This window comes from Pygocentrus nattereri, chromosome 6, assembly GCF_015220715.1.
Source record: "Pygocentrus nattereri isolate fPygNat1 chromosome 6, fPygNat1.pri, whole genome shotgun sequence".
NCBI classification, from domain to species: Eukaryota; Metazoa; Chordata; class Actinopteri; order Characiformes; family Serrasalmidae; genus Pygocentrus; species Pygocentrus nattereri.
This window is the reverse complement of record NC_051216.1, coordinates 17,420,283-17,447,990: the sequence shown is the minus strand read 5'-3', so window position 1 is coordinate 17,447,990 and position 27,708 is coordinate 17,420,283. Positions and strand designations below refer to the sequence as shown.

General features: G+C 39.6%; 4 protein-coding genes across 6 annotated transcripts; 2 read left to right on the top strand and 2 right to left on the bottom strand.

The window, feature by feature from the left end:
• The first annotated feature begins 1,940 nt into the window (after positions 1-1,940).
• Positions 1,941-4,608, top strand: mettl5 (methyltransferase like 5). Of its 2 annotated transcripts, XM_017691662.2 has the most exons (8): positions 1,941-2,025; positions 2,578-2,714; positions 3,100-3,214; positions 3,325-3,506; positions 3,618-3,700; positions 3,782-3,833; positions 4,160-4,209; positions 4,402-4,449. In XM_017691662.2, the coding sequence occupies exons 2-8, from the start codon at positions 2,615-2,617 to the stop codon at positions 4,441-4,443; spliced, it is 624 nt and encodes a 207-aa protein (XP_017547151.1). In that variant the 5' UTR covers positions 1,941-2,025; positions 2,578-2,614; the 3' UTR covers positions 4,444-4,449. The 2 variants fall into 2 exon arrangements, with proteins under 2 accessions (XP_017547151.1, XP_037395561.1); XM_037539664.1 differs by having other exon boundaries at positions 1,952-2,714; positions 4,402-4,608.
• Positions 4,502-14,059, bottom strand: klhl23 (kelch-like family member 23). 2 transcript variants are annotated; one of them, XR_005130421.1, is made up of 5 exons: positions 13,532-14,059; positions 11,480-12,700; positions 10,960-11,112; positions 5,708-6,887; positions 4,502-4,814 (listed from the first exon to the last, which is right to left on the bottom strand). XR_005130421.1 is itself a non-coding variant. In XM_017691659.2 (4 exons), the coding sequence occupies exons 2-4, from the start codon at positions 12,693-12,695 to the stop codon at positions 6,577-6,579; spliced, it is 1,680 nt and encodes a 559-aa protein (XP_017547148.1). In that variant the 5' UTR covers positions 12,696-12,700; positions 13,532-14,059; the 3' UTR covers positions 4,941-6,576. The 2 variants fall into 2 exon arrangements, 1 of the variants encoding a protein (XP_017547148.1); XM_017691659.2 differs by lacking the exon at positions 4,502-4,814 and having other exon boundaries at positions 4,941-6,887.
• Positions 14,060-15,716: 1,657 nt separating this feature from the next.
• On the bottom strand, positions 15,717-21,447 carry phgdh (phosphoglycerate dehydrogenase). The gene is made up of 12 exons (XM_017691657.2): positions 21,232-21,447; positions 20,266-20,417; positions 19,635-19,700; positions 19,476-19,530; positions 19,202-19,300; positions 18,959-19,091; positions 18,516-18,664; positions 18,182-18,334; positions 17,641-17,779; positions 16,587-16,714; positions 16,183-16,402; positions 15,717-16,084 (listed from the first exon to the last, which is right to left on the bottom strand). The coding sequence occupies exons 1-12, from the start codon at positions 21,367-21,369 to the stop codon at positions 15,930-15,932; spliced, it is 1,587 nt and encodes a 528-aa protein (XP_017547146.1). The 5' UTR covers positions 21,370-21,447; the 3' UTR covers positions 15,717-15,929.
• Positions 21,448-23,709: 2,262 nt separating this feature from the next.
• On the top strand, positions 23,710-27,403 carry ccdc173 (coiled-coil domain containing 173). The gene is made up of 9 exons (XM_017691655.2): positions 23,710-23,922; positions 24,351-24,559; positions 24,896-25,069; positions 25,211-25,416; positions 25,591-25,747; positions 25,961-26,100; positions 26,286-26,478; positions 26,705-26,869; positions 26,972-27,403. The coding sequence occupies exons 1-9, from the start codon at positions 23,862-23,864 to the stop codon at positions 27,323-27,325; spliced, it is 1,659 nt and encodes a 552-aa protein (XP_017547144.1). The 5' UTR covers positions 23,710-23,861; the 3' UTR covers positions 27,326-27,403.
• Positions 27,404-27,708: the final 305 nt, after the last annotated feature.

The following is a 27,708-nucleotide window of genomic DNA, read 5'->3' as shown; positions in this document are numbered from 1 at the left end:
TCAAGGATGATGGATAAGGTGAACTGAGTAGTAAACCCCAAGAGGAACTTCACATTCATATTAATGAAGGTCTCCAGAGGTGTCCTTCTTTTGTGTTGGAATAATCCATATGCTGTTACAGCCCATGATGTGCACAGTAATTTATTTAACTATTAACCTCATCAGAGGACACAAAAACACACCAACACAAGAAACTCCACTACACCCTCGCAGCGGAAAGACGCAGCATTTCATGCTTTTCAGCAGAAAGAGTTGAAACCAGCAGCTGGCGGCCAGAAGGGGAATGACATTTCTCTAAACGAGTCTGACAGCTAGTGCCGCGCTGACCACTGTCCATTATCATTTCCTCATCATGGCTGCCACTGGCCTGGCACTGTGCGCCAGGAAAAACATCAAGCTGCAGAGGGCAAAGGAGCTCGTCTGGGAACAGCACACAGTTAGGAGAGTGGAAGCAGGGCCGCTGCTTCAGTTTTAAGTCCTATTGTTGACTTATGCTGCCCCCTGTTAATCATGATTGATACTACAAACACAACACTGATTCATTCAAAAACTTTTACTCTGGCTGAACATCTGCATCCATCTGTACGCATCCATCTGTCCACCTTTCCATCCTTCCATCTATCCATTATGCTAACCTCTGTATGTGTGAGCGCGCCTGAATGTGTGAGTAAGTAAACGCTGGACAATGAATGCTAGGCTTGACTAACAAATACCATACTTCTCCTCAGCACTTAGCCATTCATGTAAACAGAGCTTTCCCACAGGGGGAAAAAAACAAGATCACAAGTTTACCACAAAAAAAGAAGAAAAAAACATTATGATGAATTACATTCCACAGTTACAACTGTTCACACACACTGACTGTATGTACTCCTCCGGCCTCCATTCATCCCGAGGCAGAAGGAGGGGAGGATTTAAGCACTCAGTGAGAAGAATTGGCGTGGCTAGTCTGAGGTTTGGAGGAAGAATGGGAACTATGCTGTTACTGTGGTGCTGGTCAGACGGCAGGCTTTAGGTTTCCTTACCACAGCAGCCCTGACCACATCTCCCCATCGCTCGCACTCAATCTCCTTAACCATTTTAAGCTATAAAATGCTTCCTTACTAAATACTGCTCCACCCTACACTTAAATTGCATACATTAAAAGAACAACCCCTTCTACACCCACATAATAGAAAATAAAACGGGCTCACTGGGCCGTTAAAGCTGCTGGAGCGGACCGGCCAACTCTTCATTCACATGTTCTGATGTTGTTTGTGGTCTCCACTGCCCCTTCATGAACAAGCACAGAAAAACGGGAGCATGAGACTGACTTCAGATGGCTTTAGCTGAGTGAGGCAACGAAGGGGGTGGGGGGGGGGGGGGAGGGGGCGGGGGGGGTACAGGAGTCATAGAGCAAATGCCAATGTATAGATACATCAATTCAACAAGAACGCCCCCAACCCCTTTTTTCATTATTAAACCATATGAATCACTTAAACACTTAATACATATAAACATATATGTGACACAACAGACTGTTATTCAAAAACATTGTGCATTACATTGTTCTACTCTGGCAAGATATGTATTTATTTATACAAGTGTATTATTATTGTTATTATTATTATTATTATTATTATTATTATTATTATTACCTCAGATTAACTTCCATAGAGAACATAGCTAAATTGAGTTTACAACGTCTTATGCGCAGCAATATTTTCAGACAGAACTTTGGAACTGTTGATTCAACGTTACTTTGCTATCTGGGCATGAAAGAAAGCTGTCAAAACTGTGCTTTAAACCTAAGCTTGCTCGCTTGCTTATCTATCTATCTATTCATTTATTAGGTAAAAATGAATACTTGAAATGATCGATTCGTGTTACTTTACTACAATTACTCACACTGACACGGGGAACCAATGCTACCGAGTAAGGACTCTTATTTTGAAACATCGCACAACGAGACTACTCCGGAAAGGGAATGTAGCGAAGCAAAATATGGTGGCACATGGCTGTGCATCAACATTTCGGTAAATTCGTGTAAGTGCTTGAAAACATAGCTCAGTTTCTGCACCGTTCGTGGTAAAGAAAACAGCGCATTAATTTCAAGTTAACCCATCAGCAGTAGCTCAGTGTCCTTCATTACAAATGCACACGCTGACGAGACTGCAGCTCAGAGGACTGTCCTGTTGATACAGGTTAAGGGTGCTGAGCTGTTAGTCTTGACTTGAAGGCAAGATTTAAACTTCATTAATGTTTTAATTGTATTTTACAACTCCAGTCCTGTGGTCTAGGTCTGTTACAGCGGGGAAAACCCAAAAATATGTATGGCAGGGCAGTGGTGCTCCAGAACCAATATTGGGTACAGCTAATATCGCAACCTGCATTATCGCTTCATGTGTGTATTTGAGCTGAGAGATTTTCATTAACAAACAGTAACATAATACATTTTTGAGAGTTTATTAAACGTCCCTGAAAGAGTGCACAGGTACACAGCATGGCAAGTAGGTGCTGATTTGGCAGGTCAGTCATTGTCCTGCTAGAGCAGACAAATCACAATCTTGCTGTATTCTGTGCAAAACATCCTGACAGCTACTGGAAGACATCCCAACAATAATATACTGTAACTATGAAACTGAAAGAACTGGAAAGTTGCCTTCAACAAGTAGATGGATTTGAGGAGCCAAAAATCCTCCTGGAACAGTATCCCACCAGCCCCCATATAGCAGGTAACTATCCCTTTGTAGTCTGCATGGTTATTAACAACTACTGGAAATTTAAATGAAGTAAATTAGTGCTATATTTGAAATATTATTTCATCAGGAGCTACCTTGCAATCCAGGTGTTTTTTTCTTCTTTTTTTCACACTTCAAACATATTCCCCATGTAGGGCAAGGAAGCTATAAAAGTGTTTTTAATAGCTAAAAATCAGTATGATGGAAGTTTGATGCTCTTGAGCAGCACACATTGTTATTTTATGCATATTCATTTTATTGCTCACAATTTGTGCAGACAGTGGGAACAAGTGACTGTCAGGTTATCTGATTTCAGAAATTTGTGTAAAATATCTATGCAGAGCGGGATCAGGCTTTACTGCATTTTTGTTCATCACAGGCTGTATGCTGTACACCATCCACAACACATTTGATGACATTCAGAATAAACTAGTTGCTGACTTGGGATGTGGATGTGGAGTACTTAGTATTGGAGCTGCAGTCTTGGATGCAGGGTAAAAAAAAACTAGAATCATAGATCTTTGTTTTTTTTTCATTGACAGTAGAAATGTAGTAATTACCACAGTATGTCATTGCAATGATATTTGTTTTTCCCCCCAAACAGACTTTGTGTGGGATTTGATATTGACAGTGATGCACTAGACATTTTCAAGCGAAATGTGGAAGAATTTGAACTACCAAATATCGACATGGTCCAGAGTGACATCTGCTCCGTTGGATCATCATATGCAAAGAAATTTGACACGGTCATCATGAACCCTCCATTTGGCACAAAACACAATCAAGGTAAAAAAAAAAAATGCTGGAAGTCTTTCAGCAAATATGTCAAAAATAAAGTAAAAATGATCAAGATAACATCATAATATCCATCTAACATGCAGTGTTTTTTATTTGAAGGTATAGATATGCAGTTTTTAAAGACAGCGCTTTCGATGGCTAGAAAAGCAGTATACTCCCTTCATAAGACTTCTACGCGAGAGGTAAGTGATGTCTTTATTCTTGCTAGAGGTACAGCATCTTCTAAAGCTACAGTTTTAGAAATATGCTTTGCTTTTCTACAGCACATACAGAAGAAGGCAAATGACTGGAAAGTGAAAATGGAAGTTATTGCAGGTACTGTCTTACTTGCAGGCACAACAGCAAGTGCGAATTTTAAGTCTGATGTAATAGTCTTCACTTTTTATTATAAAAGTGTTCCCAAAAGTGCCCAGAAGGGTTCTTTGGAGCAAAGCCATATAATAATGATCAGTTCCTGAAGTTTAAATTAAAGGTTCTGTGGCAGTTTTTTCAATGACCATACATTCAAGCCAAGAAACACTGAAGAACCTTAATTTTTAAGAGTGTAGTGGTTTTAATGCTATGCTCGTAATTTATTTTCTCATAACATGATAAAACAATGTTGTGCTTTTTGTGATAAATGTTTGTCTCTTTATTCATAGAGCTTAGATATGACCTCCCAGCATCCTATAAATTCCACAAAAAGAAATCGGTAAGAATGAGTAAATATTGACTCTCACTGACTTTTAACACTGCAGTTATTTGAAATGGCATTAAAAACGTGTGATGCCAGAAAGGTACAATAAATAATATTAATTAAAATGACCAATTCATAATAACATAAATAAAAAAATAATTGTCTGTATAATTTATTAATCTGAGGCTTTCAATTTCAAAACTCTAGGTTGATATTCAAGTTGACTTCATTCGATTTACCCCTATGTGAAGATTGGAAGATACATTTTCTGTATTGTCTGAACTTTTCTGTACTTTTTTCTGAACTGTTTTTTGACACTATAGTGGATGTATTTGAAAGAAAATTTTAGTAACTTAACTGAAGTGTAAACATTAACTTTTTTCTTCTTAAAAATTAAAGACAATTTAAAATTAATTGAGGTTACAGTTGTATCATTTATATTATGTTTTATTACATCTTACAGCATTATGAAGAAGGTAGGAGGTAGTCAAGTCTACAGTGTTGTTATTCCAAGGCTCAGCTATGAAGTATATTTTCTGATTGTGTAATTTAAAATAAAATAAAGGAATCCATTTCGTGGTGCAGTTTCTTTCATCTTCCTCTAGATGGGGATGTTGCACCTAGACAAAATTTGAAATTTTACATTTGTATCAGGTTAAAAACATCCCTTTTAGATAATAATAAGGATGGTGTGTTTTAATTAAGAACAATAACATTACATACTAAAGCACAGAAAAACAGTATAATAGATTTAATATTAACATTTTATTTCACCACTTTACATCATGAACACTTTGTCAACAATATAAATACGATGCAAAAATATCATTTAAAAATCACAAAATAGTTTTCTGTATAGTGAATGCCACACAGTACAGTCTCAACAAAACACATGAGGTGAAAAGTGGTCATGTAGTCAGTCTCAATACACTTTGGCACATTGGTCATCACAGTAAAATACTGCTGAAAACAGCTTAGTGGTTTCTAAGAGATTTAATACTTTTAACTGGATCGTTTTTTGTAAACTTCGTCTTCATTTACAGTTCTGGAATTTCCAGATTAGTGATTTCCTCCCCCTCCCATCTCATTTTGAATAAACATTAGGAGTGAAAAAGTATCTTAAGTGCAGGAGAGGATTTATGTTGAATGATATGCATTGTCATTACATACATCACTGACTGACTCATCATCATAACATTTGTGGTTTCTAAAACTTTTGTCAAATGTATAAAGATTCTACAAAACAATAATGCATACAAAAATGTCAGACTGCAGAAGTAAAGGAACCCATGATCCACTGCATGTCCAAAAGTTTGGAGACACCTGCTCTGTCAAGCAGGGTGCTGTATATGGAAACATGTTTAGATCACAGTCACAGTGTGACCATTTTCACTTTTTATTTGGAATTATCTATTAGAAATGGGGTTCAATATATGAAAATATATTGCAACTGTAAGTGTTAAGATTGTGAAATGGAAGCGTTAACCACGAAGCGGTAGACTACAAAACTTACAGAGCGGGGCTGCTTAGTGCTGAAGCGTGTAGCTCCTGTCCCCCGTTTCATCACGCACCAGAGTTCTGTTTCTGGAAGCAACATCAGCAAAAGAACTTTATGTCTGTAGCTTCATAAAATGGGTTAACATGGCAGATCAGCTGCACAGAAACCGAAGATCAAAATGCACAATGCTAAGTATTGGTTGGAGTGGTGTAAAGCATACAACCACTGGACTCTCGAGCTGTAGAAACGTTCTCTGGAGTGATGAATGATGCTTCACTGATGGATGAATCTGGGTTTGGTGGATGCCAGGAGAACGTTACCTACTGGAATACATACAAGTAAAGTTTGGTTGAGGAAAGGAAATTGTCTGGGGCCATTTTGTAGAGCCCTTAGTTCCAGTGAAGGGCAATGTCAATGCTCCAACATACAAACACATTTTACACAATTATATGCCTGCAACTTTGCAGCATATAATTGTGTAAACTTGGCAGCAGTTTCAGGAAGGCCCTTTCCTGTTTGAGCATGACTGTGCCCCTCAGCACAAAACAAGCTCCAAAGAGGCATTTTTGACAAGTTTGGTGTGAAGGAACTCCAGTGGCCTGCACAGAGCCCTGACCTCAACCCCACCTTGGGGATGAACTGGAACAAAAATTGTGAGCCAGGCCTTCTTGTCCCACATCAGTGTCAGTGTCACAAATGCTTTTTTGACTGAATGGGTACAGATTCCCACAGACACACTCCAAAAAGAACTTCCTTCTGAGTGGATGCTGTTATAGCTGGGGAGGCCATATTAATCCCAGTTATTTTTGGAATGGGATGTCCAATAAGTTTATATTAGGTGAGATGTATAGGTGTCCTACTTTTGGCCATATAGTGTATATATTCTATACACTGAACACACAAACACAGCCATGTGAGCGGGTTGCAGTAGGTAAGTTGCCTACTATTTCCCAGCAGTCCAGCTCAGGGTCATACCTCTCTATACTCTGCAAGTAGGTGCCCTTTGAGTAGGAATAGCCACCTGTCACATAGATGCATCCGTTTATTACTGTAGCTCCACACTCCATCCTTCTCTCCTTCATTACGGTCAGCTGCCTCCATTCGTCCTTGTCTGGGTCATAGCAGTCTGTGATGGTGGTCTGACCGCCAACCAAATAGAGCTTGTTGTTCAGTGACACTGAGCAAAGCCCATACTCTGAAAGAGTTAAAGGGGTTATTTTGGTTACATTTTGTTTTTTTTTCACTTCTTGAGAGTAGTATTTATTGGTAAAAATCTATGTAAAATAATATTTCCCTTAAAACAAATGTGGTCAGCAATCGGCAAAGACATAGGAAGTTTGCTTGTTTAGTTTTGCACTGAAGCTAGGAGACTAACGTAGCTAAAAGGTTATGAAAATATTGGTATTACTACCAATTATTGTGCAGACTGCACCAGACATTTGCCTCAAACCGTTACCTAATCTAAAATATTGCTTATGTGGTTCCTAACATGTGACACTTATCTGTATTAATGGGAGCTATGACAAAGTACAGCTAATATTACCATTGATGATGAAGATGTAAAAGTGCTGGATCTTTGATCAATTATTAACTGCAAAGGATCCAGCAATTAAGAAACATGACACGGGTTTGCAATCTGCAGAACCAGGATGAAGGAGTTTAAAAAGCTCTTAAAAAGTAATTGTGTTTCTTCAAACAAATCAGAATTGTCCAGGCTATGGTCTTTGTGTTTCTTGTGAATGCTGCAGAAAAAAAATCTGAAAAAAATACTGATGCCTTCTAACTTCAATTTTGACTTTTGAAAGAACCTTGGGTGGCAAAGAAAACAAACAAATTGATCCCTGACCAAATCAAGCCTCATCTCTTACTCAAAGCCCAGATAACCAAACAATCTTATTTTGGACTGATTATTATGTAAGAAGAACCAATTAATAGTAAAAGACAATTATGTTTGGAACGGTTGAAGAAAAAGAGGGCAGCCAGTTATAGACAACCAGAGGAATCGTGAACAAGCCATTAAGAAAGCAACAGTCCCAAACATAAGTCAGGATATTCTGGAGAAACACTGTCCATATTATTGCCAGGAATCTGAATTGACTTGATGCCACATAATAATGAAAGGGGAGAAAACAGCTGTTCAATTAGTTTGTAGTTTTGTGTGCATGTGTTTATATATATATATATATATATATATATATACAGTGGGTTGCAAAAGTATTCATACCCCTTGAACTTTTCCATATTTTGTCACATTACAACCACAAACATAAATATATTTCACTGGAATTTAATGTGAAAGACCAACACAAAGTGGTATACAATTGTGAAGTGGAAAGAAAATTATACATGAATCAAAACATTTTTTACAAATAAAAAACTAATAAGTGCGACGTGCAAAAGTATTCAGCCCCCCTGAGTCAATACTTTGTGGAGCCACCTTTTGCTGCAATTACAGCTGCAAGTCTTTTAGGGTATGTCTCCACCAGCTTTGCACATCTAGTGACTGAAATTCTTGCCCATTCCTCCTTGCAAAACAGCTCAAGCTCAGTCAGATTGGATGGAGAGCGTTTGTGAACAGCAGTTTTGAGATCTTGCCACAAATTCTCAATTGGGTTTAGGTCTGGACTCTGACTGGGCCATTCTAACACATGAATATTCTTTTTTTTAAACCACTCCATTGTAGCTCTGGCTTTATGTTTAGGGTCGTTGTCCTGCTGGAAGGTGAACTTCCGCCCCAGTCTCAAATCTTTTGCTGACTCCAACAGGTTTTCTTCCAAGATTGCCCTGTATTTGGCTCCATCCATCTTCCCATCAACTTTGACCAACTTCCCGGTCCCTGCTGAAGAGAAGCACCCCCAGAGCATGATGCTGCCACCACCATATTTGACAGTGGGGATGGTGTTTTCAGAGTGATGTGCAGTGTTATTTCTCCGCCACGCATAGCGTTTTGCATTGTGGCCAAAAAGTTCTATTTTGGTCTCGTCTGACCAAAGCACCTTCTTCCACATGTTTGCTGTGTCCTCAACATGGCTTCTGGCAAACTGCAAACGGGACTTCTTATGGTTTTCTTTTAACAATGGCTTTCTCCTTGCCACTCTTCCATAAAGACCACATTTGTGTAGTGCACGACTAATTGTTGTCCTGTGGACAGTTTCCCCCACCTGAGCTGTGGCTCTCTGCATTTCATCCAGAGTCACCATGGGCCTCTTGGCTGCCTCTCTGATCAGTGATCTCCTTGTTCGGCCTGTGAGTTTAGGTGGACGGCCTTGTCTTGGCAGGTTTACTGTGGTGCCATACTCTTTCCATTTCCGGATGATGGATTGAACAGTGCTCCGTGAGATGTTCATAAGCTTGGGAAATCTTTTATAACCTAAGCCTGCTTTAAACTTCTCCAAAACCATATTCCTAACCTGTCTGGTGTGTTCTTTGGACTTCATGATGCTGTTTGCTCCCCAATATTCTCTTAACCAACATCTGAGGCCGTCACGGAGCAGCTGTATTTGTACTGAGATTAGATTACACACAGGTGGACCCTTTGAGTCATTAGCAGTCATCAGGCAACTTCTGAATGCAATTGGTTGCACTCAGGGAAAAGGGGGCTGAATACTTTTGCACGTCGCACTTATTAGTTTTTTATTTGTAAAAAATGTTTTGATTCATGTATAATTTTCTTTCCACTTCACAATTGTATACCACTTTGTGTTGGTCTTTCACATTAAATTCCAGTGAAATATATTTATGTTTGTGGTTGTAATGTGACAAAATATGGAAAAGTTCAAGGGGTATGAATACTTTTGCAACCCACTGTGTGTGTATATATATATATATATATATATATATATATATATATATATGGTTTCCAACACCATATGACATAATGCATTATACATGCATACCGATCAGGCATAACATTAAGACCACCTTGTTGTTTTTACGCTCATTGTCCATTTTATTAGCTCCACTTACTGTATAGGTCCACTACGTAGTTCTACAATTACAGACTAATCCATCCAGCAGCACTGCTGTGTCTGATCTAGTCAGGCCAGCGCAACACACTAACACACCACCACCACCACCACCACCACCACCACCACATCATTGTTACTGCAGTGCTGAGAATGATCCACCACCCAAATAGTACCCACTTTGTGAGGGTCCATGGGGGTCCTGATCACTGAAGAACAGGGTAAAAGGGGTTTAACAAAAGTATGCAGAGAAACAGATGGACTACAGTCTGTAATTGTAGAATTACAAAGTGAACCTATATAGTAAGTGGAGCTGATAAAATGGACAATGAGCAAAGAACCAAGGAGGTGTCATACAGTGTTGAAAACCACATAAGCAAATCTGTTTGAGCTTACTTAAAGGAGAATGTCACCATTTCTAAACAAGCGTGCATGCTTAAACTGTTATGATATTAAAAAGTAATTCAGAGTGGTCTGATTTGAAATGCTCTGATCTGGAAAAACGTATTGAGCCAGAATTGTTCATGGAGGTTGTGGAAGTGTCTGAAGAATTTATTGTCTCTGAAAGCCACATCACAGAAAGATATTGCATAAAATAGTTATAAATATGCTGCCTGATACATTTTATATAACTATAACTATCATACGTTTTATGATAGTTTTGAGATAAACATTTGGCCATTTTGCTTATGTGCATTCATGACAGAGAGGTACACGCAGGGCATTGTAAGACAAAAGAATTCCCACAAAAAAAAAAAAAATCTACTTTTTAACCATTATCAACAAATAAAAACTCAATGCTTCCAATCACCACTACTGTAAAGAAATTCAACTCTGTAAATTTCTTTGCAATGCACCATTTCATGTCAGATCAGTCTGAATGACTTTACATCTCAATGATTGAACTTTTGAATTATTTGAAAATAGAAGATTTAGACATGCAGTTTGCACACTGCTGATTTGTGCGGTATGCTCTTTCATTACTAGTTAGTCTACATTAGTCTCATAGCTTCACTGAAAAAAGCTAAATGTGGATACCAAATATGTTTTGGCCAATTAACCAATTTGGGGTAAGGGGGAAACTGTGTAAAAGTTTTTGCTGAACTATCCCATTAAGGTTTTTTTTTTTTTCCAAAAATGTATGACTATTGCAAAATCTGAAAATGAAACGGTTTATAACCAAAAGTATATTGTGTATGCTTTACTTTATGTGCATTAGACAGAGGTTTACACACAGTCAAGGAACAACCAGCCAATGACTTCCTGTTCTTAAAATGTGAAGAAGTGGTAGGAGTGCCATACCTGGATGGGGACTTATTGTTGCAATGCTCCACTCATTGAGGTCAGCTCTATAAGTCTGGATTTTGTCATATGTACAGCTTCCTCTGTACCCAAAATGACCTCCAGTCACATAGATTCTGTCTTGCACCACACATGCAGTAGCATTTCCAACACCTTCAAAAAAAACATGATTCATAAATATTCACATGCTGATATTTACCATGTATATTGTGTTTACAGTCCAACTTGGACACAGCAGGCATGTCTGTCACAAGGCTGGGTGTATTTTTATCACAGTTTCTAATTAAAGACCAGTGTCTCGTTCTGCGTGAGTAGTTGAGAGGCATGCCAGCGTACAGGGTTACCCAAGTGCTTAGTAATGGCTGTAGGTGTATAAGATGTTTAAGATGAATATGGGCTTTAAAGCCCCTCAGACAAATCACATACATGCCAAAAATACCTTTTCTAGTTTATTATAACTTCACAATGAATGACAGAAAGAGAGACATGCTAATCTTCAGTTTAATTCATATCATCCTACCTTGTATCATATCTGCCACTGGGAACCATTTCTTTTTTAAAGGATCATAGAATTCAGTCTCACAAGCAGGGGCACCTCCCCTATATCCACCTATGGCATATATACATCCATGTAAAGGCACCGAGCAATGGTAGTATCTGGCAGTGATCATAGGGCATCCTTCTGTCCACTTATCAGAGTCAACATTATAAATCCAAACTGTGTCCAGTGCATCCACAGTCTCTGTCCTGTATCCTCCAGTGACATAGATGTTGGAACCCAGCAGTGATACACCATAACTCTCTCTCGTGTAGTCAGGCAGGTCTTTTCCTTGGGCCCATGTGTTGGAAATGGGATCCCATATGTGAATTTCAGACAGTGGATGCCAGTAATAACCTCCTATGACATACATGTTTGATGAGGGCTTTTTACAAGTTAAAGATTTGTCTTTTCCACCAGACTTTGTAGACTGAATGATGATGGATCGCAGTTTACGATCATTGCAGGCTTTGTGAACCTCCAACGCAGTTCTAAGGTACATGTCATCCACCTCAAGCTGAATGCAGTGCAACAGATCCTGAACACAGTCTCTTCGAGCATCTATGGTAAAGGTCACCCACTTTACAACTGCTTCTAATAGTGTCTCCTCCCTCCACACATTGAGGTTCTCAGCAGACAATATTGCAATGAGCTTTTTGAGATCTAGTCCCAGAAACTCTTCTTGATATACAAGCTCCTCAAATCTGCCAAGTATAATCCTCAGTGCCTCATGCTCCAGCACAGGACAGACGTGGAGCTCAGCAAAAGAGTGCATTCCGAGACAGTTATCAACATCCAAACATCGTATCAAAAACTCCTCGCAGGCTTTCTTTACTGAGCTGAACTGAAGTAGGTCGGCTGCCTCAAGAAGGCTTTGCACATTGGCTTGTGTGATGCTCACTTTGGAAGTATAAACATAGTTCACCAAGGCACTCAGAATATCTCCATCTACACTAGGCAGACTGATGATGCCATTTGAACGTTCCCTCATGTCTAAGGTGAACATTACCTTAAAGTAGGCACTACGGGCTGACAGCACTGTCTTGTGACAGTGAAACATCCGGCCAGTGGAGCAGCAGAGGGTGATGTCAGTAAATAGGTCATTAGTGTAGAACTCATGAAGAGCGTCCAGCATTTCTGATGGATGGGAGTCATCACAGAATTCATAAGTGTAACATTCATGATCCTTGGCTGACATGATTCCTTCGGAACAAATAGAAGAGAGAGAGGATTTTTTTTTTACTTTTATAAAATGTAAAAAGAAATTTTCCCTTCATCTGGAAGTTCTCAGCAATAAAGTTTCAGCTACCGCTGCTTACATATTTCTTTGCACAGGAAGCTTTAACCCCTTGTGTACTGTTTGCTATTAATATACTGCCACGTGCTTTAACAGGACTAGAGGCATATGCCAAACATCATATCACAATACTTTGAATTTTTAGTGTCACAGTATTTACATTTTTTTGACATGATAAGTTAGAACAGACAAAGCCCACGTCTTAAAAATACCATCAGGACCTGAATGAAATCAGTTATTACTGTTCAACATTTTACACACTGTGCTGCACCAAATCCAATTAAACAGGACTAATTATGCTCGTTTTAATAAAAAATGCGGTTGGTCAGTGTTTTAAGTACCGATATCCACAAAATGCTGAGAAAAGCATATTATGACATACTGTGATGTAATTTATTACAATAACAATGTCGTCATATAAGCTTTAATGTCGTCTAATAAGCTTTTTTCATTATTTCAGTTATTTGACATATCAACATTTGTGGTTAATACGTGTTACATGAGTTAATAAACCATAGTGCTGTGTATTCAGTTTTGATGCAAAATCTGCTATGGTCACTGATGAAGGCGAGGGGCTTATTCCATAAAATACACAATTTATTATTCGGTTTAAGCTTCTATACATTCACATAATCTCCTGCTTCATTATTTAAAGTGAACAGGTCATTTTGACATACACATGTAATATAAGGCCTGTTAATAATAAATTCAGATAAACGTACAAATCCCCAACTTACCTGGTGTAGAGAAGCGGCCGTTCTACTAAAAAGAGAGCATCGTGTGACTCATGGCCAGGGCTCCTCAGGCGTGTCTCTGTCTGGGACAGTTGAGACATATGGCCCCCCCTCAGTTTAGCCCCAGGCTCGAGTGCTGCCCTCCTATTTTGGTAACTGTGTATAGTTGGAGAGGAGCTGCTGATTCCACACAGCCTCATAGATAATGTCAGCTTCCAGCTGACCGCATTCTCGGAGCACACGAGAGCAGTTGAGGTCGAAAACTTTACAGCACATCATTGCATGAAGGAATGCTGCGCATACAGCGCTCTCACCAGTTGCCATGGCAGAATCGGATCTAACAGTAATCCTAATAAGGCTTAAGACCATTGCATAACGTAGCTTTTAAAGCGAGACTGTACCGAGGAGAGGCAAACACGAGGAGGTAATCCGGTCCTTTCTGCAGGTTTTCATTATCGTTCTGGGAGGCCAGTCACTGTTCACTTACGACTTGACTGATTATATTAGGAAGCAGCGCGGAGAACGCACACTACCGAGCACAAATAACCAGCGCCAGCTGTTTCCATGGAGACCGAGTGCTCGTTTCAAAAATAAATAACCGTGGAAGCGGTCAGAAAAACAAAAAGGCGATGAACACAGCTTATGATTGTATTACTGCTTTTAATCAAACTTAACCCACATTTCTACAGTACAAAGACGGGTTTTTTGTGTTTTCACATCATCACTCTATCCTAAGTTAGTGTCAACTATGGAAGCCCATTTCTGCCACTTTAAGAAAAATAAATCTGCAACCCGTTAGGTTTTTTTTTCCATTAAGTGAACTGCTGCGCCATTCATTTGCGACACTTTACACACACACACACACACACATACATACATACATACATACACACACTCTGCTCAAAAAATAAAGGGAACACAAACAACACAATATAACACCAAGTAAATCAAAGTTCTGTGAAACCAAACTGTCCACTTAGGAAGCAACACTGATTGACAGCTGTTGTGCAAATGGAATAGACAACAGGTGGAAATCATTGGCAATTAGCAAGACACATTCAATAAAGGAGTGGTTCTACAGGTGGGGACCACAGACCACTTCTCAGTACCTTTCTGCTTTCTGGCTGATGTTTTGGTCACTTTTTAATGTTGGTGGTGCTTTCACACTCGTGGTAGCATGAGACGGACTCTACAACCCACACAAGTGGCTCAGGTAGTGCAGCTCATCCAGGATAGCACATCAATGCGAGTTGTGGCAAGAAGGTTTGCTGTGTCTGTCAGCGTAGTGTCCAGAGGCTGGAGGCGCTACCAGGAGACAGGCCAGTACACCAGGAGACGTGGAGGAGGCCGTAGGAGGGCAACAACCCAGCAGCAGGATCGCTACCTCCGCCTTTGTGCAAGGAGGAACAGGAGGAGCACTGCCAGAGCCCTGCAAAATGACCTCCAGCAGGCCACAAATGTGCATGTGTCTGCACAAATGGTTAGAAACCAACTCCATGAGGATGGTATGAGGGCCCGACGGCCACATATGGGGGTTGTGCTCACAGCCCAACACCGTGCAGGACGCTTGGCATTTGCCAGAGAACACCAGGATTGGCAAATTTGCCACTGGTGCCCTGTGCTCCTCACAGATGAAAGCAGGTTCACACTGAGCACATGTGACAGTCGTGACAGAGTCTGGAGACGCCATGGAGAGCGATTTGCTGCCTGCAACATCCTTCAGCATGACCGGTTTGGCAGCGGGTCAGTAATGGTGTGGGATGGCATTTCTTTGGAGGGCCGCACAGCCCTCCATGTGCTCACCAGAGGTAGCCTGACTACCATTAGGTACCGAGATGAGATCCTCAGACCCCTTGTGAGACCATATGCTGGTGCGGTTGGCCCTGGGTTCCTCCTAATGCAGAACAATGCTAAACCTCATGTGACTGGAGTGTGTCAGCAGTTCCTGCAAGATGAAGGCATTGAAGCTATGAACTGTGTGTAAAACTTATATACATATACACACACAGTTTCTGTCAAAATAAATGGCATAACAATTCATTTTGTTTTATTTAAAGTGGTGGAAATAGGCTTCCTTAAAGGGGATTAAAAACTGATGTCAGTAGCACAGTATTAAATAATGTGATTTTTTTTGTGTTGCGTAATGAATTACTTCATAATAACCTTTTAGTAGCCCAGTCAAACCACGTTTCTTTTTTTTTAGTGTTTATTAGCACTTTTTAGCACATACTACATTTACCATATTAGCACTATACAGACCAAAGCTAGTGTTTAAGGTTCTTCATAGTAAATTTGATATTGCAGTAACAGTATGTTTGCGCTAGTTTAGAGTGATGTTACGCAACACTGTTAGGCACTGGAATGCTACGGAATTCCCAACCATTTTCAGTTAGCAGGGATTTTATACAGTGAGTTGTGCAGCTTCTTTCACCAAGGGCTTCAAAGAACCAAGGTCTCCCAACAGAGACTGTATCCCCATACAGTACCACTGATCACCTTCAGAGGCAGTAGAGGCACTAAAGTAGTCCATCTCTACAGCAGCTGCTGCCAGAATGCCTGAAAATGTGAGACATTGATGTAAAGTGAACTTACAACATGTTTAAGATGTTTAGTATCAGCTTGAATGGATAGGTTTTCTCAAACAATTAACTCACTGGCAACAGAGGGCAGGAGCTGTGGTGATCCAGCTGCCTTGAAGAAAAGCAGGTTTCCAAAGAGAGGGATTGGCTGTCGGAACACACTACCATTCAGCTCCAGCAGGATAGGTACCTCTGCCCTCACAGAACCTAAGGCTGTATAGATGCTGCCATTTACAGACACCTCCACCATACAGGTCCCATTAGCTTCATTCACATCACTGTGACTCTTTTTTATCTGTTGGATGAAACCAAAGACTAAAGCTTAGTTCAGACGTGCTGTTGTAGGCCAAGATACAAAGCTAAATTTAGTCTTGCCTTATTTGGCACTAGCTGAGGCTTTTCAGATACCATCAAGACTTCAGAAACAGAACTAAATATGTGCTGTAAACAGAGTTGAACAGACGGCAACACATCCTTACTGTAATCCCTGTCTCTTCAGCTAGAGGCAGTGCATTCACCAAGTTAGGGCCATTCTCAGTTCCTTCAGACAGCAGCCCAACTACAGCTGCTGAACTCAGGAACCCAGCTGATTTCTTTAAACAATCTCCTGAATGGAAAGAACAAAATATATCATGTTGTTCAGAACATGTTTCAACACAGTTTGTTCAATCACGCCAAGACATAGAAAGGCCAAATTTTCTCAGAATTAAAATAAAAACAAAACAAAAAAAAAGCATATACTACACATTTATAACACTAGAGGGCAATGACAACCACCTAAGAGATTATTCTTTTGAATAGATTTTTTCTCTACTGTAATTTTCATACTCAATATTCAGAGTTGGAAAGTAATGGAAGTACTCAGAATGCATATTCAATACACAGAAATTAAGTATCTGTATTCAGTCCAAGTCACAGTTTAGAAGGATATTATTAAGAATACCATTACCTTTGAATTTTTTAGATGAATACTTTCAGAACACTTACCCACTAAATTAAAAAAGCAAATAGTATCTTCAACAACAAAAAAAACATTGATACTTATATTTAAAACTACTTTGTACAATCAGTTCAGAAAAAGACATGGCTTACAAACACTGATGTTTCTGCTAAAGTACTGAACATGTTCTCATGTGATAAGCTTAGCATGGTGTTGTTCTGGACATATACACATATTTTGTAGATTGTTACACACAGGTAAAATTACATAGCTACCCACTTCATAGCCAAATTTGCAAGATTTGGTTAATGAGATGTGGAGAACTGTTTTTGGGAAGATTTTGGGAGCATCGTTTCAAATTTTTAAACTTCATTTAAATAAGTGAATTTTCCATTAACATATTAGCAGAAAAATACATATAGAGAAAACTGTCAACCAGTAAGAGTGAGGATCACTGATCACCCCCCCCTTTTCAATATATCCTGTCAAACACTGTCACTGTACACCTGGTTCACATCGGTTTTTAATTCTACTACATTGATCACATTTCAAGACATGTACAATTTCAGTATAAAAAGCCCACAGAAGATCACCTTGAGTTGTGATGTGAACATGAGCATAGGGTTGTTTAGAGGAGCTGCAGGCCTTTAGTACTCTGCCCATGGCCTCACCTAACCTGACCCACTGCTGTGAATCAGAGGTAAAGGTACTGGCCAGCACCTGGGCATTTACCTGAACAAGAGATTAGAGATAATCAGGTTTATGACAGTAATTTTCAGGGTTAAAATTAAAATTAATTAAATTAAAATGAAGGTTAGCTCATTATAATGTAGTGGTCTACCACAGTAATCGACGATGTATAATCTTGTACTGAATTACACCACAAGTCCAACCATTTTCTCCAAGAGTCCAATTTGTTAAAAATAGTTAACTATTGGCTTGAGGCCTCACAAAACATTGGCAGACAATCTTTATAGTGTAAACAGATTGACCTTGATTTGTATGTTCTTGGTGAGAAGATACAACTGTTCTTGACTTAGACTGCCTAGCTGATAATTGTGTTACTTCAATAATTCATGCATGTGAAGAGTATTTTGTTATTAAAACTGTGTTGCAATTCTGGGGAAAACTCACAGCGCCCACTAACGCTTTGCCTTTGACCATGTCCACGATCTGCAATGCAATGTCCTGGCCACAGCGAGCCTGGGCTTCCTTTGTGCTAGCTCCCAAATGAGGGCAGCTGATCACATTAGGGTGCTTCACCAGGGCCCAGTTTCTTGGAGGCTCCTAAACCAGCATTATAGGAAAGCACCATCTCACATTTGTTTCACATCTGTTTACCAGTTATCAAAGACTTAATTTCTGTACCTGTACACACAGAATTATGCATGAATGCAAGTTGTTATGTGCACCTGTGCCTTCATTTTGAGCGTTAAGATGAATAACAACTAGAGAATAACTGTCTCACCTCCACAAACACATCCAGGCCTGCTCCTCCACACTGGCCAGACTCCAGAGCTCTTAATAAAGCAGCTTCATCAATGATACCTCCACGGGCACAGTTCACCACCTTTACCCCTCGCTTACATTTAGCAAAGGAGACATCATTCAGTAATCCTATGAACAATCAATCCAAGGACAGCAGTGAGATATTCAGCCTTAAAAGAATTTTGCAAAGAAGCTTATATGCCCACTCTTTAATGAAAACTGGGTATAGATCATTTTGGTTCTGATTCTTGCAGATGTGGTGATTTTACTGCTAAAGCACAACTCAACAGTTGATTACTTGGTTTAGCTGACATGCTAGAGCATGGAAGCCACCAAACTCTGTAGGATTCCCCACTTCTGTATATAATGATACCATTTCTCTAACTTGCTTAATGCCCTGCTCTCTATTTGGGCCATGCTCACCTGTAGTGGAGGGCATGAGAGGCGTGTGCACTGTGATATAATCACACTGGGGCCAGAGTTCCTCCAGAGACATCTGTTCCACCCCCCAGCTGGCAGATACTTCTGGAGGGGTAATGGGGTCATAACCAATGGTCTGAAAGTAAATGAGACAAGTCAGCACCTTATCCTTGGACAACAAACAATATTCTTGGGGAAAAAAAAACACTGTGTAACATGTTCAGTACATGGAAGAGCTCATCCTACCCTCATGCCAAAGGACTGCATTCTGGTGGCTACCTCTTTTCCAATTCTTCCAAGCCCAACTATTCCAAGTGTTTTTCCATAAAGCTCTGCACCCATGAACTGTAAAATCATTAACAAAACACTGATCCACCTCCCTTAAAAGCCTGTATGACACAATATATCCAGCGATCAGACCTGATTAGTGATGATTGGATGAGCACAGAGAACACAAAAGCATCCGTAATTACTCTGCACACCAAACAGCCTCATATACAGCGCTCACTCCAGCCTGTACCTTTTTACGATCCCAGTTTTCTGCTTTCATTGATATAGCAGCTTGTAGAACATGTCTAGAGAAAGTAAAAAAGTGCTACAGTTGTTGGAATAACAAATGTTGTAATAAAATAATGCACCGTTTACTATCTTACTGCATGATGCATCTGGTTTCTCTTACCTTGATAAACTCATTAACAGTGTACAGGTCAGTTCAGCAGCACTGATGGTATTGCCACTTGGTGTGCTGTGAAATGCAAAAAAAATAAATATCAATGTAGAGCATGTACAGCATTTTCCAGGTATAAAAATGGCTCACCACTAAAAGCAACAGCTCAGGCTGCTCCCAACAGCCCTGTCCTATAAATGTACTAATGAATATTTGAACAGTTCTCTTCAAAGTATTAAAGAATTATCTATAGCACCCAATTCACATCTCATTTCACATCACAAGTTAGGTTTTCCAGGTTTTCCAGGTAGTTTGAAAACATAATACATATGTCCATACCAATAATAAGTTTAATGCCAGATACGAGTTGACCAAATGTAAATTTAAACTGACTGGTCTTTTATCCTTTTCAACTTGAAGTTTGTACTTTGAGGGTCTAAATGAAAATGTAAAAAGTATGGTTTTCTCTTGGAAAGGTAACTAAGTAGGACCATAAGTATTCAATTCTGTAACACTCGAGGAAAGTACAAATCTTCTAAAATAATAAGTACAGTAACAGAGTAATTGCTTAAATATTCTCCAGCCCTGCTTTGACGACAGAGAGGACACCTCACGTGCACACACAGAGTGAGGTTCTCATTACTTCATGACTATTATGCCCTTCTTAGTTGCCACATCCACGTCGACGTTGTCCACTCCAGTCCCGGCTCGGCCAATCACCCTCAGACTACTGGCAGCGCCGATGACGTCAGCAGTAACTTTGGTCGCTGATCGAACTATGAGGCCGTCGTAGTCCTGACAGAGAGGAGTAGAGGGGTCAGCTTAACCCGTCAAACACGGTCATCACTGGTAGGTTATATTCACACGGGCAGTTCCCAACTGTTCTTTTACCCGAACACCATCTTTAGGGGCGCACTTTTTTCCTATAGTAATGATGTCGCTACCTAATTTTACATTAACTGACGAAAAAAGACAAACTAAAATCTGACCATTCAGATCATTTCAAACCAGATAGGAAGGCAGTTTACATTGGATATGTAAAAAAAACTGGATTACATTGAGCTTTTCCCAATCAAATTTGCACGTTTCTCAGCAGATTTGACTGCCTATTTGTGTACGAGAGAGAGAGAGAGAGAGAGAGAGAGAGAGAGAGAGAGAGAGAGAGAGAGAGAGAAAGAGAGAGAGAGAGAGAGAGCGCTGCAGCAGCGTGTCTTGCTGCAGTCACATCAGCTGCTGTCCAAACGAGGCGAATATGCGAGTCGACGTCAAACTTTTAAAAAAACGTGTTTTTCAACCCTTAACGAGTTATGTTAGTAAGGACGCGAATGCACATGGATTAAGACCGAGTTTCCAGCTGTTTACACGTAGTTATAGCAGTTGTAAACAAGCAGGTTCCGTGCCTGTAGCCGGCGGTGATGTTACATCAGCCTCTTAAGGAGGCGCCAATGGCGCGGCACTGCTCAGCTCAGCTCAGTCAGCAGCTTCAGTTACGATGGAACTGGCTTGGAAAAGTTTCAAAAGTCGCTGCCAGTGGATATCACTGAAAAACAATGCGGGATATAACACAAGCAATGGCAATCTAAAATAACATCACTTAGAGGTCAGTTACCTTAATCTGAGCAATCAGCTCATCTTTGCTCATATTTTGTCTTTCCGTCACTTCAATTCCGTTTTCTTGCAGAATCGTCTTGCAGCTCGGATCAACACTTTCACTGATTAGAACGCGTCTGATTGAAACCGGGGCCATTTTGCTCTTCTTCGGGGATGCAGGTCGCAAGAGCTGATGGGCATGAGTGAACTGATTTTACGTAGCCTGGCTTTCAATGAACGTTGGGGTGGGGCGTACATATGGGAGGAGCCTGGCTGAGTGGAACCCCCCCTCTTGGATCAGGACCAACATTAAACCAGAAATACCCGCTAATTCCACAGCCACAACTAGTTTCTTTAACTCAGCTCCACGAACTTAGAGGGAAACTGCAGAAATATCTGAGGAGTAAACAAAGTGTGAAGTTGTTTGCTCAAGGGAAACTTACAGAGTCAGAATTGTTCAAGTTGATAGGAGCCAGACGTGTTTAGAGTTTAATGCTTTTGAAAGCTCCCTCACAGAAAGCTACTAGTTACATGAAACGCTTAGATATATGTGCCAGATGTCTGACACATTGTTTTGTAATGGGTTTGTGTTCAGGTTTTGTCATAAAATGTATTTGAGACCATTTATTTTAATCCATTCATGGTGGAGGGATACATACAATACGTTGTGAGGCAAAATAGTCCCTAAAAGAAAGATTTATGATCATTTTACTATCATCAACATTCCATATAAAAACTCAGAAGACACGCATAGTTTCACTGTTATGTTATGTTAATGGATCCGCACCTTTTTAGTATGGGCAAATAATAAAACTATGACTTATTAATGAGGTAAGGATGCTTTTCTCTGTTTTAGTCATTTACACTTCCTTTAAACTTTTTCTGTTTTGCTGGTGCCACCATCTGAACTGCTCTGCTGCTGTTCACACATATGAATATACCCCACCTACAAACATTTCCTAGGCTGGTAGATAAATTCAACTTCAGTCCTATACAGGGGGCATTTTCCCAGACATGGTCCTTTAACCCCTCACTCTGCACATTTAAATATGTGTTCTTTTTGGGTGTGTTAGAACAGAAAAGCACTAAAATTCCAAGTGTAACCTGTGTTATGGAGAATAGGTGATTGTGCAATATGCAGTTAGGTTATTCTACTCACCTCTGCTCAATGTACATCAGAATCAAAATCTACTTATTTGTCAGTACATGTACAGGAATTTGTTTTGGCATGTGGGAAAGTGCTCATTGTACAGGGCAAATCACACTGAGAGGAACACAAAAAGACTGACAGATCTGTATTGCATAAACAAGACACAGGGGGAGAACACAACAATGCAAACCACAGTTTAAACATACAAAGCTAAACATACAAAGGACAGGGCAAACACAAGATGTATTGTGCTACTTAGAGCTATATTTAGAATTTGTAAATACTATACTAAATAACATTTAATGAAAGTCACAATCTTGCACAAATTTCTGACACACATTCAAGCACCTGACCAATAACAGCACCACATGACTGCACACCATCCCTCAGCTCTTCCCCAGCTGAAGTTTCAGTGGGATGATATGGTGATTTTTTTTTTTCTTTGCCCAGGTCAAACATGTACTCATGACGCATGTTGTTTTTTTTTTGTTTTTTTAAAGTAATACTACACACTGAACAGGCCTAGTCTCGGCTGAGTGAGCTGGTAAAGAAATCTAGTTCTGCAGCATACTTACCTCTTGCACTACAGGGTGTTTATTAATTTCTTTTTTTAAAATCTATGCAAAAAATCTGTTGAAAAAAAACTGAAATTGTGACATAGCAACAAAATGAATCCTCTTTTCAGGCTGGAGTTTGCACTGGATGATGACCCTTATGAGTCTTGAAGCTACTCAGTGTCCACAGATGAATCGACAGTTTGCAGTTTTGTGCAAGAAAAAGATCACAATACAACAGAAGAAAGATAACCATAAGAATGAATGAAATGTTGAAGAAATGTACAGACTATACCTCGCTGAGATTGTAGACGAGATTACACCATGGTGGTGAGAGCGCTGGTGCAGGAAACACTTCTTGCTAAGGGCAGGTTGAGCAAAGTTGAGTTTTCTTTAACAAATAAATAACAAAAAGATCAGTTGTGCTCGGTTCTTATTTACCTCATTGGTTAACAGTCTTATGTCAGATTTGTGATAGATGTGCACGATTGCTAAAAATCTGACCAGTGCTAAAGACTATTCTCTGCATCAAACACACAGAGCACAAGTTTAATCATTATTGTTTAATTATATTTTCTTTAACCATTCACTCATTTACTTGCAAATATACAGATAAGAAAACATTCATCAAAAAGACACCAACAATAGAATAAAATGAAAACAGAAAAATAATTTACTTGTGGTTGTCTTGCTTTCGCGTTTCCGTGACGTAGGGCTCTTGGTCTCGCGAGGTTGCCACAGAATACGGTGTTACTAGGGATCGCCGTTGCTAGGCAACATTAGTAGCGCGCTGGGAAATGCTTTCCTGGGGCTCTGTGTAACATAACTAATGATAGTTTGAAACAGAAGATAAAATTATACGTTCAGAGAACAAGTCATACTAGCTAGCCAACAATACGTTTATCAGATGATTTCAAAGAAAGCGAATTAAAATAATCGACCGAAATGTCCACACTTTCTACTTCTGTTGTGCAGTATGGTCGAAGAAAAGGATCCAGCAGGAAGGGTGAGTTAACCTAAAGAGCTCATTTCCAACGTTGTTGGTCTTGTAACGGCGCTAACTGACGTCTTTAACGTCGTTTTCTGAGGTGTTTATGTCTAGACAATGATTTAAGAGTAAAACCCTTCATGGCATTCTGGATAAATCCGGGACCAAGCCCATGTCCTCAAGAAAAATCAAAAGCTCTCTAAAGAGCTATTATTAAATTAAACAATAATAAATCAATCATTTTTAAATTTTAGACATCATCATCATAAATATCTTATTCAGCAGGAGCAGTGTGCAACTCTTATTGTTCAGCATTGAATATTTTGAAGAAAAAAGAATCAGTACTGTGTTGTTGCAAAGTTGTCTGGCTAGATTTGGCTGAATAACCCTGAAAACCATTTTAATATTTACTTGTGGGCTGTATCCAACTCTCTATCCAACATCAGTTGCCTCAGCAGAGGTGAAAAATGTGCCTAGTCAGCCAGTAGATCTTCGCCAAGTGACAGTGCTACCCAGATCAGAATGGCTGCGACTCCAAGACAATCTGAATCAGGTGAACAAACACAAGGAGAGTCTGATTGAAGCAGTAAAGCAGAGGGAGGCCCTGCACTTGCGATCCAAGGAGGTGGTAAAAAACTGGACAAATACCATTGCTGTAAGTAACCTTTAATCTGTTAACTTTTCTGTTAAATGAAATGTGGTGAATTAGGTCATTGAATCTTTTAGAGCTACTTGCATTTCAGCTAAACTTTGCTGCACTTTGCACAGTACATACAGTTGTATGCGAAAATTTGGGCACCTTGGTAAAATTATGTTTTGTTCTTTTGTATGTGAAAATAAGTACACATCCTCTATAGAGAACACACTTCTGCACACTTTCATCAAGAAATGTCAACAAAATATGTAATATGACTGATGTTTAAACTTTTGCACGCAACAACATGCTTTTGTAAAAATGCCCTTATAATGTAGTCATGTCACACGTTTACAGGGACAACGGCAAAAAAAGTTGGAGGCTAAGAAAAACAGAGAAGAAGCCGAAGAGGAGGAAAGGAAACAAATTGACATAGAGGAAGCAAAGTTCCAACAGCAAAAAAGAAAAGAGGCAATTGAGATGGCAAAGACCCGCCAATACTATCAGACAAACAGAGTGAAAGAATTTCATGTTCGTATAATAAAACATTTCAGTTGTATTGCTTTTATGGCTGTGTTTGATTTATCCTTACATTATCACACATGTACTCACATCACTATTCATGGATATGTGCATCATGGTACCTGTTTTTGCTTTCCTTTTTTTCCTCAGAGTGCCCTTTTGCTGACTGAAGTTTTGAAGGAGAGGGAGGCCCAGATTGAGCTGAAAAGAAGAAGGGAGAATGCTTCTAAAGATGTGGATAAAGAAGTCTTGACCATGATTGCACGCAGAGAGGAGCAAGCTACACAGCAGGAGCACCAGAAAGCCCTGGAGAAGAAGAAAGAGTGTCTCTCAGTAGCTGAGAGTTTAAAACAACAGTAATGTATAATCTATCACACTGAGGTGTCTTTATATTAATTGTTAATGTGGTGAATAAAGTATGTGGCAACAGAAGATGTGGACGATCAAAATCAGCAATGTATTTCCTTTTTACATTTTGAGGAGCTGCTCTGTACTGTAACTGCGCATCAGAATTCTTCATAATTTTTCAGGATTAAAGATCATGAATGTGCAAGAGAACAGGACAGAATGGAAGAGAGGAAGGAGGCAGGGGAACTCCAGCGACTCAGAGAGCTTTATCTTCGGGAGCAATACATGCATGAGCAGAAGAAGCAAGAGGAAAAAAGAAACATCATGAGAGCCCATCAGGTAAGTCTTATACAGGTAGAAAGAGTTTTCAGTCTTCTTTTAATTCATTTGGGCAACAGTATGATATTGCAGCAAAGTATACTGCTTGCTTTTCTCACAGTCCAGTGTTTCCAATGCATAGTCTCATTTGAATAGTGATGCTTGCTCTTGTACAGATGCTCACTCATCAGAATGCAGTAAAATATTACAAATCTATATTTTGTTTTCTGTCAGGAACACCTGGCCAACAGAGATAAAATCCAAGCAATTGAGGCTCAGAAGCAAAAAGAGGAGGAGGATAGGCAAAGGCTCTATGCAAGTGCTAAAAAGAAGATGATGAAACTGAGGAAAGATAAAGAGGCAGAGCTGTTTAGGTGCATTGCCACATCATTGTTTAGTATAAGTCTAACTTTGTCACATACCACTTGCTTATTTTTGTTCATGGTAGCTATTTTTAATGCTAGATAACACAGTAGAACTCTGTAATGGTATGTTATTTTTAATTGAGAATGAACTTGGCATCATCACATATTCTGATTATTCTAATTGTCTATGGCAGAGAGACGCAGAGACACAGGGAGGCCATTATTGATAGGTTGTCAGCACAGCGTCAAGAGCAGACCACCAACGAGGACAATCTGATCTCCAAAGCAGTGGCAGAAGCTGAGGCCAAGAGGGCTCGACATCAGCGTGAGAAGGACGAGAAGAAGGCAGCCATGCTGAGGTCCATTGCTGCACACAGAGAAGCCGTGGTAAACTTCACTTTTAGAGCTGTTAATTGAAAAATAAATGCAAGTAGTTATAATGACACATATTGGGTATTTGACATTTTCTAAATAAAATAACATGACATGATGAAATTACATTAGTATCACTATTCTCAGAGATGAAAGCAGATTTAGGTTACCGCAGGGTGATGTTGTTATGCCCATTTACATTATGCTTCTGGTACTCCACCTCCAATTATATGATTTTTAGCAACAAGAACAGGAGCACAAGGAGCAAGAGGAGAAACAAAAAGCTGTTGAGATGCTAAATGCGAAGAAAGAGGCTGATAACATTTTTCTTGAAAAGCAAGAACTCAAGGCACAGAAAATGAAAGAGTATGCCAGATCACTCCAAGACACATATGTTCATCAGATGGTGGGTCAGTTGTTGTAATGTTTTGATTTTCTTATCTTCAGTCCGGTGGTATTATTTATCATAACTTGTCACTGCATTTCTGGTCACATTTGTCCAATCTAGGCTGAGAAACGTGAACAAGACAAGCGCATGAAAAAAGAACAATGGGAGTTTGAAGCGAGGAATGCAGCGCTTATTGCAGAGGAAGAGAATCAGTTTCAGCAGTATGCAAAGCTTGTGATTCAGACTGCCACTGAAGCCCAGAGAAACACCTACCCTCTACGCAAGGCTGCCAGGGAAGGCATTGGTGGAGGACTGGGTCCTGTATTTGGTGGAGTTAGGCCAAGTTATCTTGTTCACGATGAGTCAGGTGCTCAGATGCCTGGTTATGTAAGCAGTACTACTGAAGGCATAAAGGAGCTGAATGAGATCACTGACATTCAGCAATCCAAGAAACGGCTGGGATTTACTTGGTGATGGTCATGAGTTATATAGCATTTAGCTATTATTGCCACCATTGTCAAAATAATAAAGAGAACATACCTTTCAAATTAACCGATCGTTCAAGTATTCTCTATGGGTATTGCAGCCTTGCTCATAATTGCATATTGTCACTGTCCAATGAAAACCATGTATCTCTGTTTTTTGTGACTTTTCTCCATCATTTGAGCTTAGCAGCTGTTCTTTACATTGTGTGAAAAATGAATGAAGATTGGGCCAATAGAAATTCTCCAAAATAGCTTAGAATAAAAACTTTTTCCATTAACTTACATTTAAAGTAAATAATGTTTTAGCCTTCTCCTGTAAAGTTACTATTTTGGAGATGCTTGTTTTTCATTGGATAGCGACGATATGTAATG

What these genes read in the sequence shown, in the direction of transcription:
- mettl5 (XM_037539664.1), top strand. Translation starts at nt 2,615, where the DNA reads ATGAAACTGAAAGAACTGGAAAGTTGCCTTCAACAAGTAGATGGATTT. An exon ending in TGGCACAAAACACAATCAAG is followed by an intron (nt 3,507 to 3,617) that starts GTAAAAAAAAAA and finishes TTTTATTTGAAG; the next exon opens with GTATAGATATGCAGTTTTTA. An exon ending in AATTCCACAAAAAGAAATCG is followed by an intron (nt 4,210 to 4,401) that starts GTAAGAATGAGT and finishes TCAAAACTCTAG; the next exon opens with GTTGATATTCAAGTTGACTT.
- klhl23 (XM_017691659.2), bottom strand. Translation starts at nt 12,695, where the DNA reads ATGTCAGCCAAGGATCATGAATGTTACACTTATGAATTCTGTGATGAC. An exon ending in AGTGGCAGATATGATACAAG is followed by an intron (nt 11,113 to 11,479) that starts GTAGGATGATAT and finishes TTTTTTTTGAAG; the next exon opens with GTGTTGGAAATGCTACTGCA. An exon ending in AACAATAAGTCCCCATCCAG is followed by an intron (nt 6,888 to 10,959) that starts GTATGGCACTCC and finishes TAACTCTTTCAG; the next exon opens with AGTATGGGCTTTGCTCAGTG.
- ccdc173 (XM_017691655.2), top strand. Translation starts at nt 23,862, where the DNA reads ATGTCCACACTTTCTACTTCTGTTGTGCAGTATGGTCGAAGAAAAGGA. An exon ending in ACAGAGTGAAAGAATTTCAT is followed by an intron (nt 25,070 to 25,210) that starts GTTCGTATAATA and finishes TTTTTTCCTCAG; the next exon opens with AGTGCCCTTTTGCTGACTGA. An exon ending in CTGCACACAGAGAAGCCGTG is followed by an intron (nt 26,479 to 26,704) that starts GTAAACTTCACT and finishes TATGATTTTTAG; the next exon opens with CAACAAGAACAGGAGCACAA.
- phgdh (XM_017691657.2), bottom strand. Translation starts at nt 21,369, where the DNA reads ATGGCCCCGGTTTCAATCAGACGCGTTCTAATCAGTGAAAGTGTTGAT. An exon ending in TGCAGTCCTTTGGCATGAGG is followed by an intron (nt 19,092 to 19,201) that starts GTAGGATGAGCT and finishes ATTTACTTTCAG; the next exon opens with ACCATTGGTTATGACCCCAT. An exon ending in TCTCATGCCCTCCACTACAG is followed by an intron (nt 18,665 to 18,958) that starts GTGAGCATGGCC and finishes GATTGTTCATAG; the next exon opens with GATTACTGAATGATGTCTCC.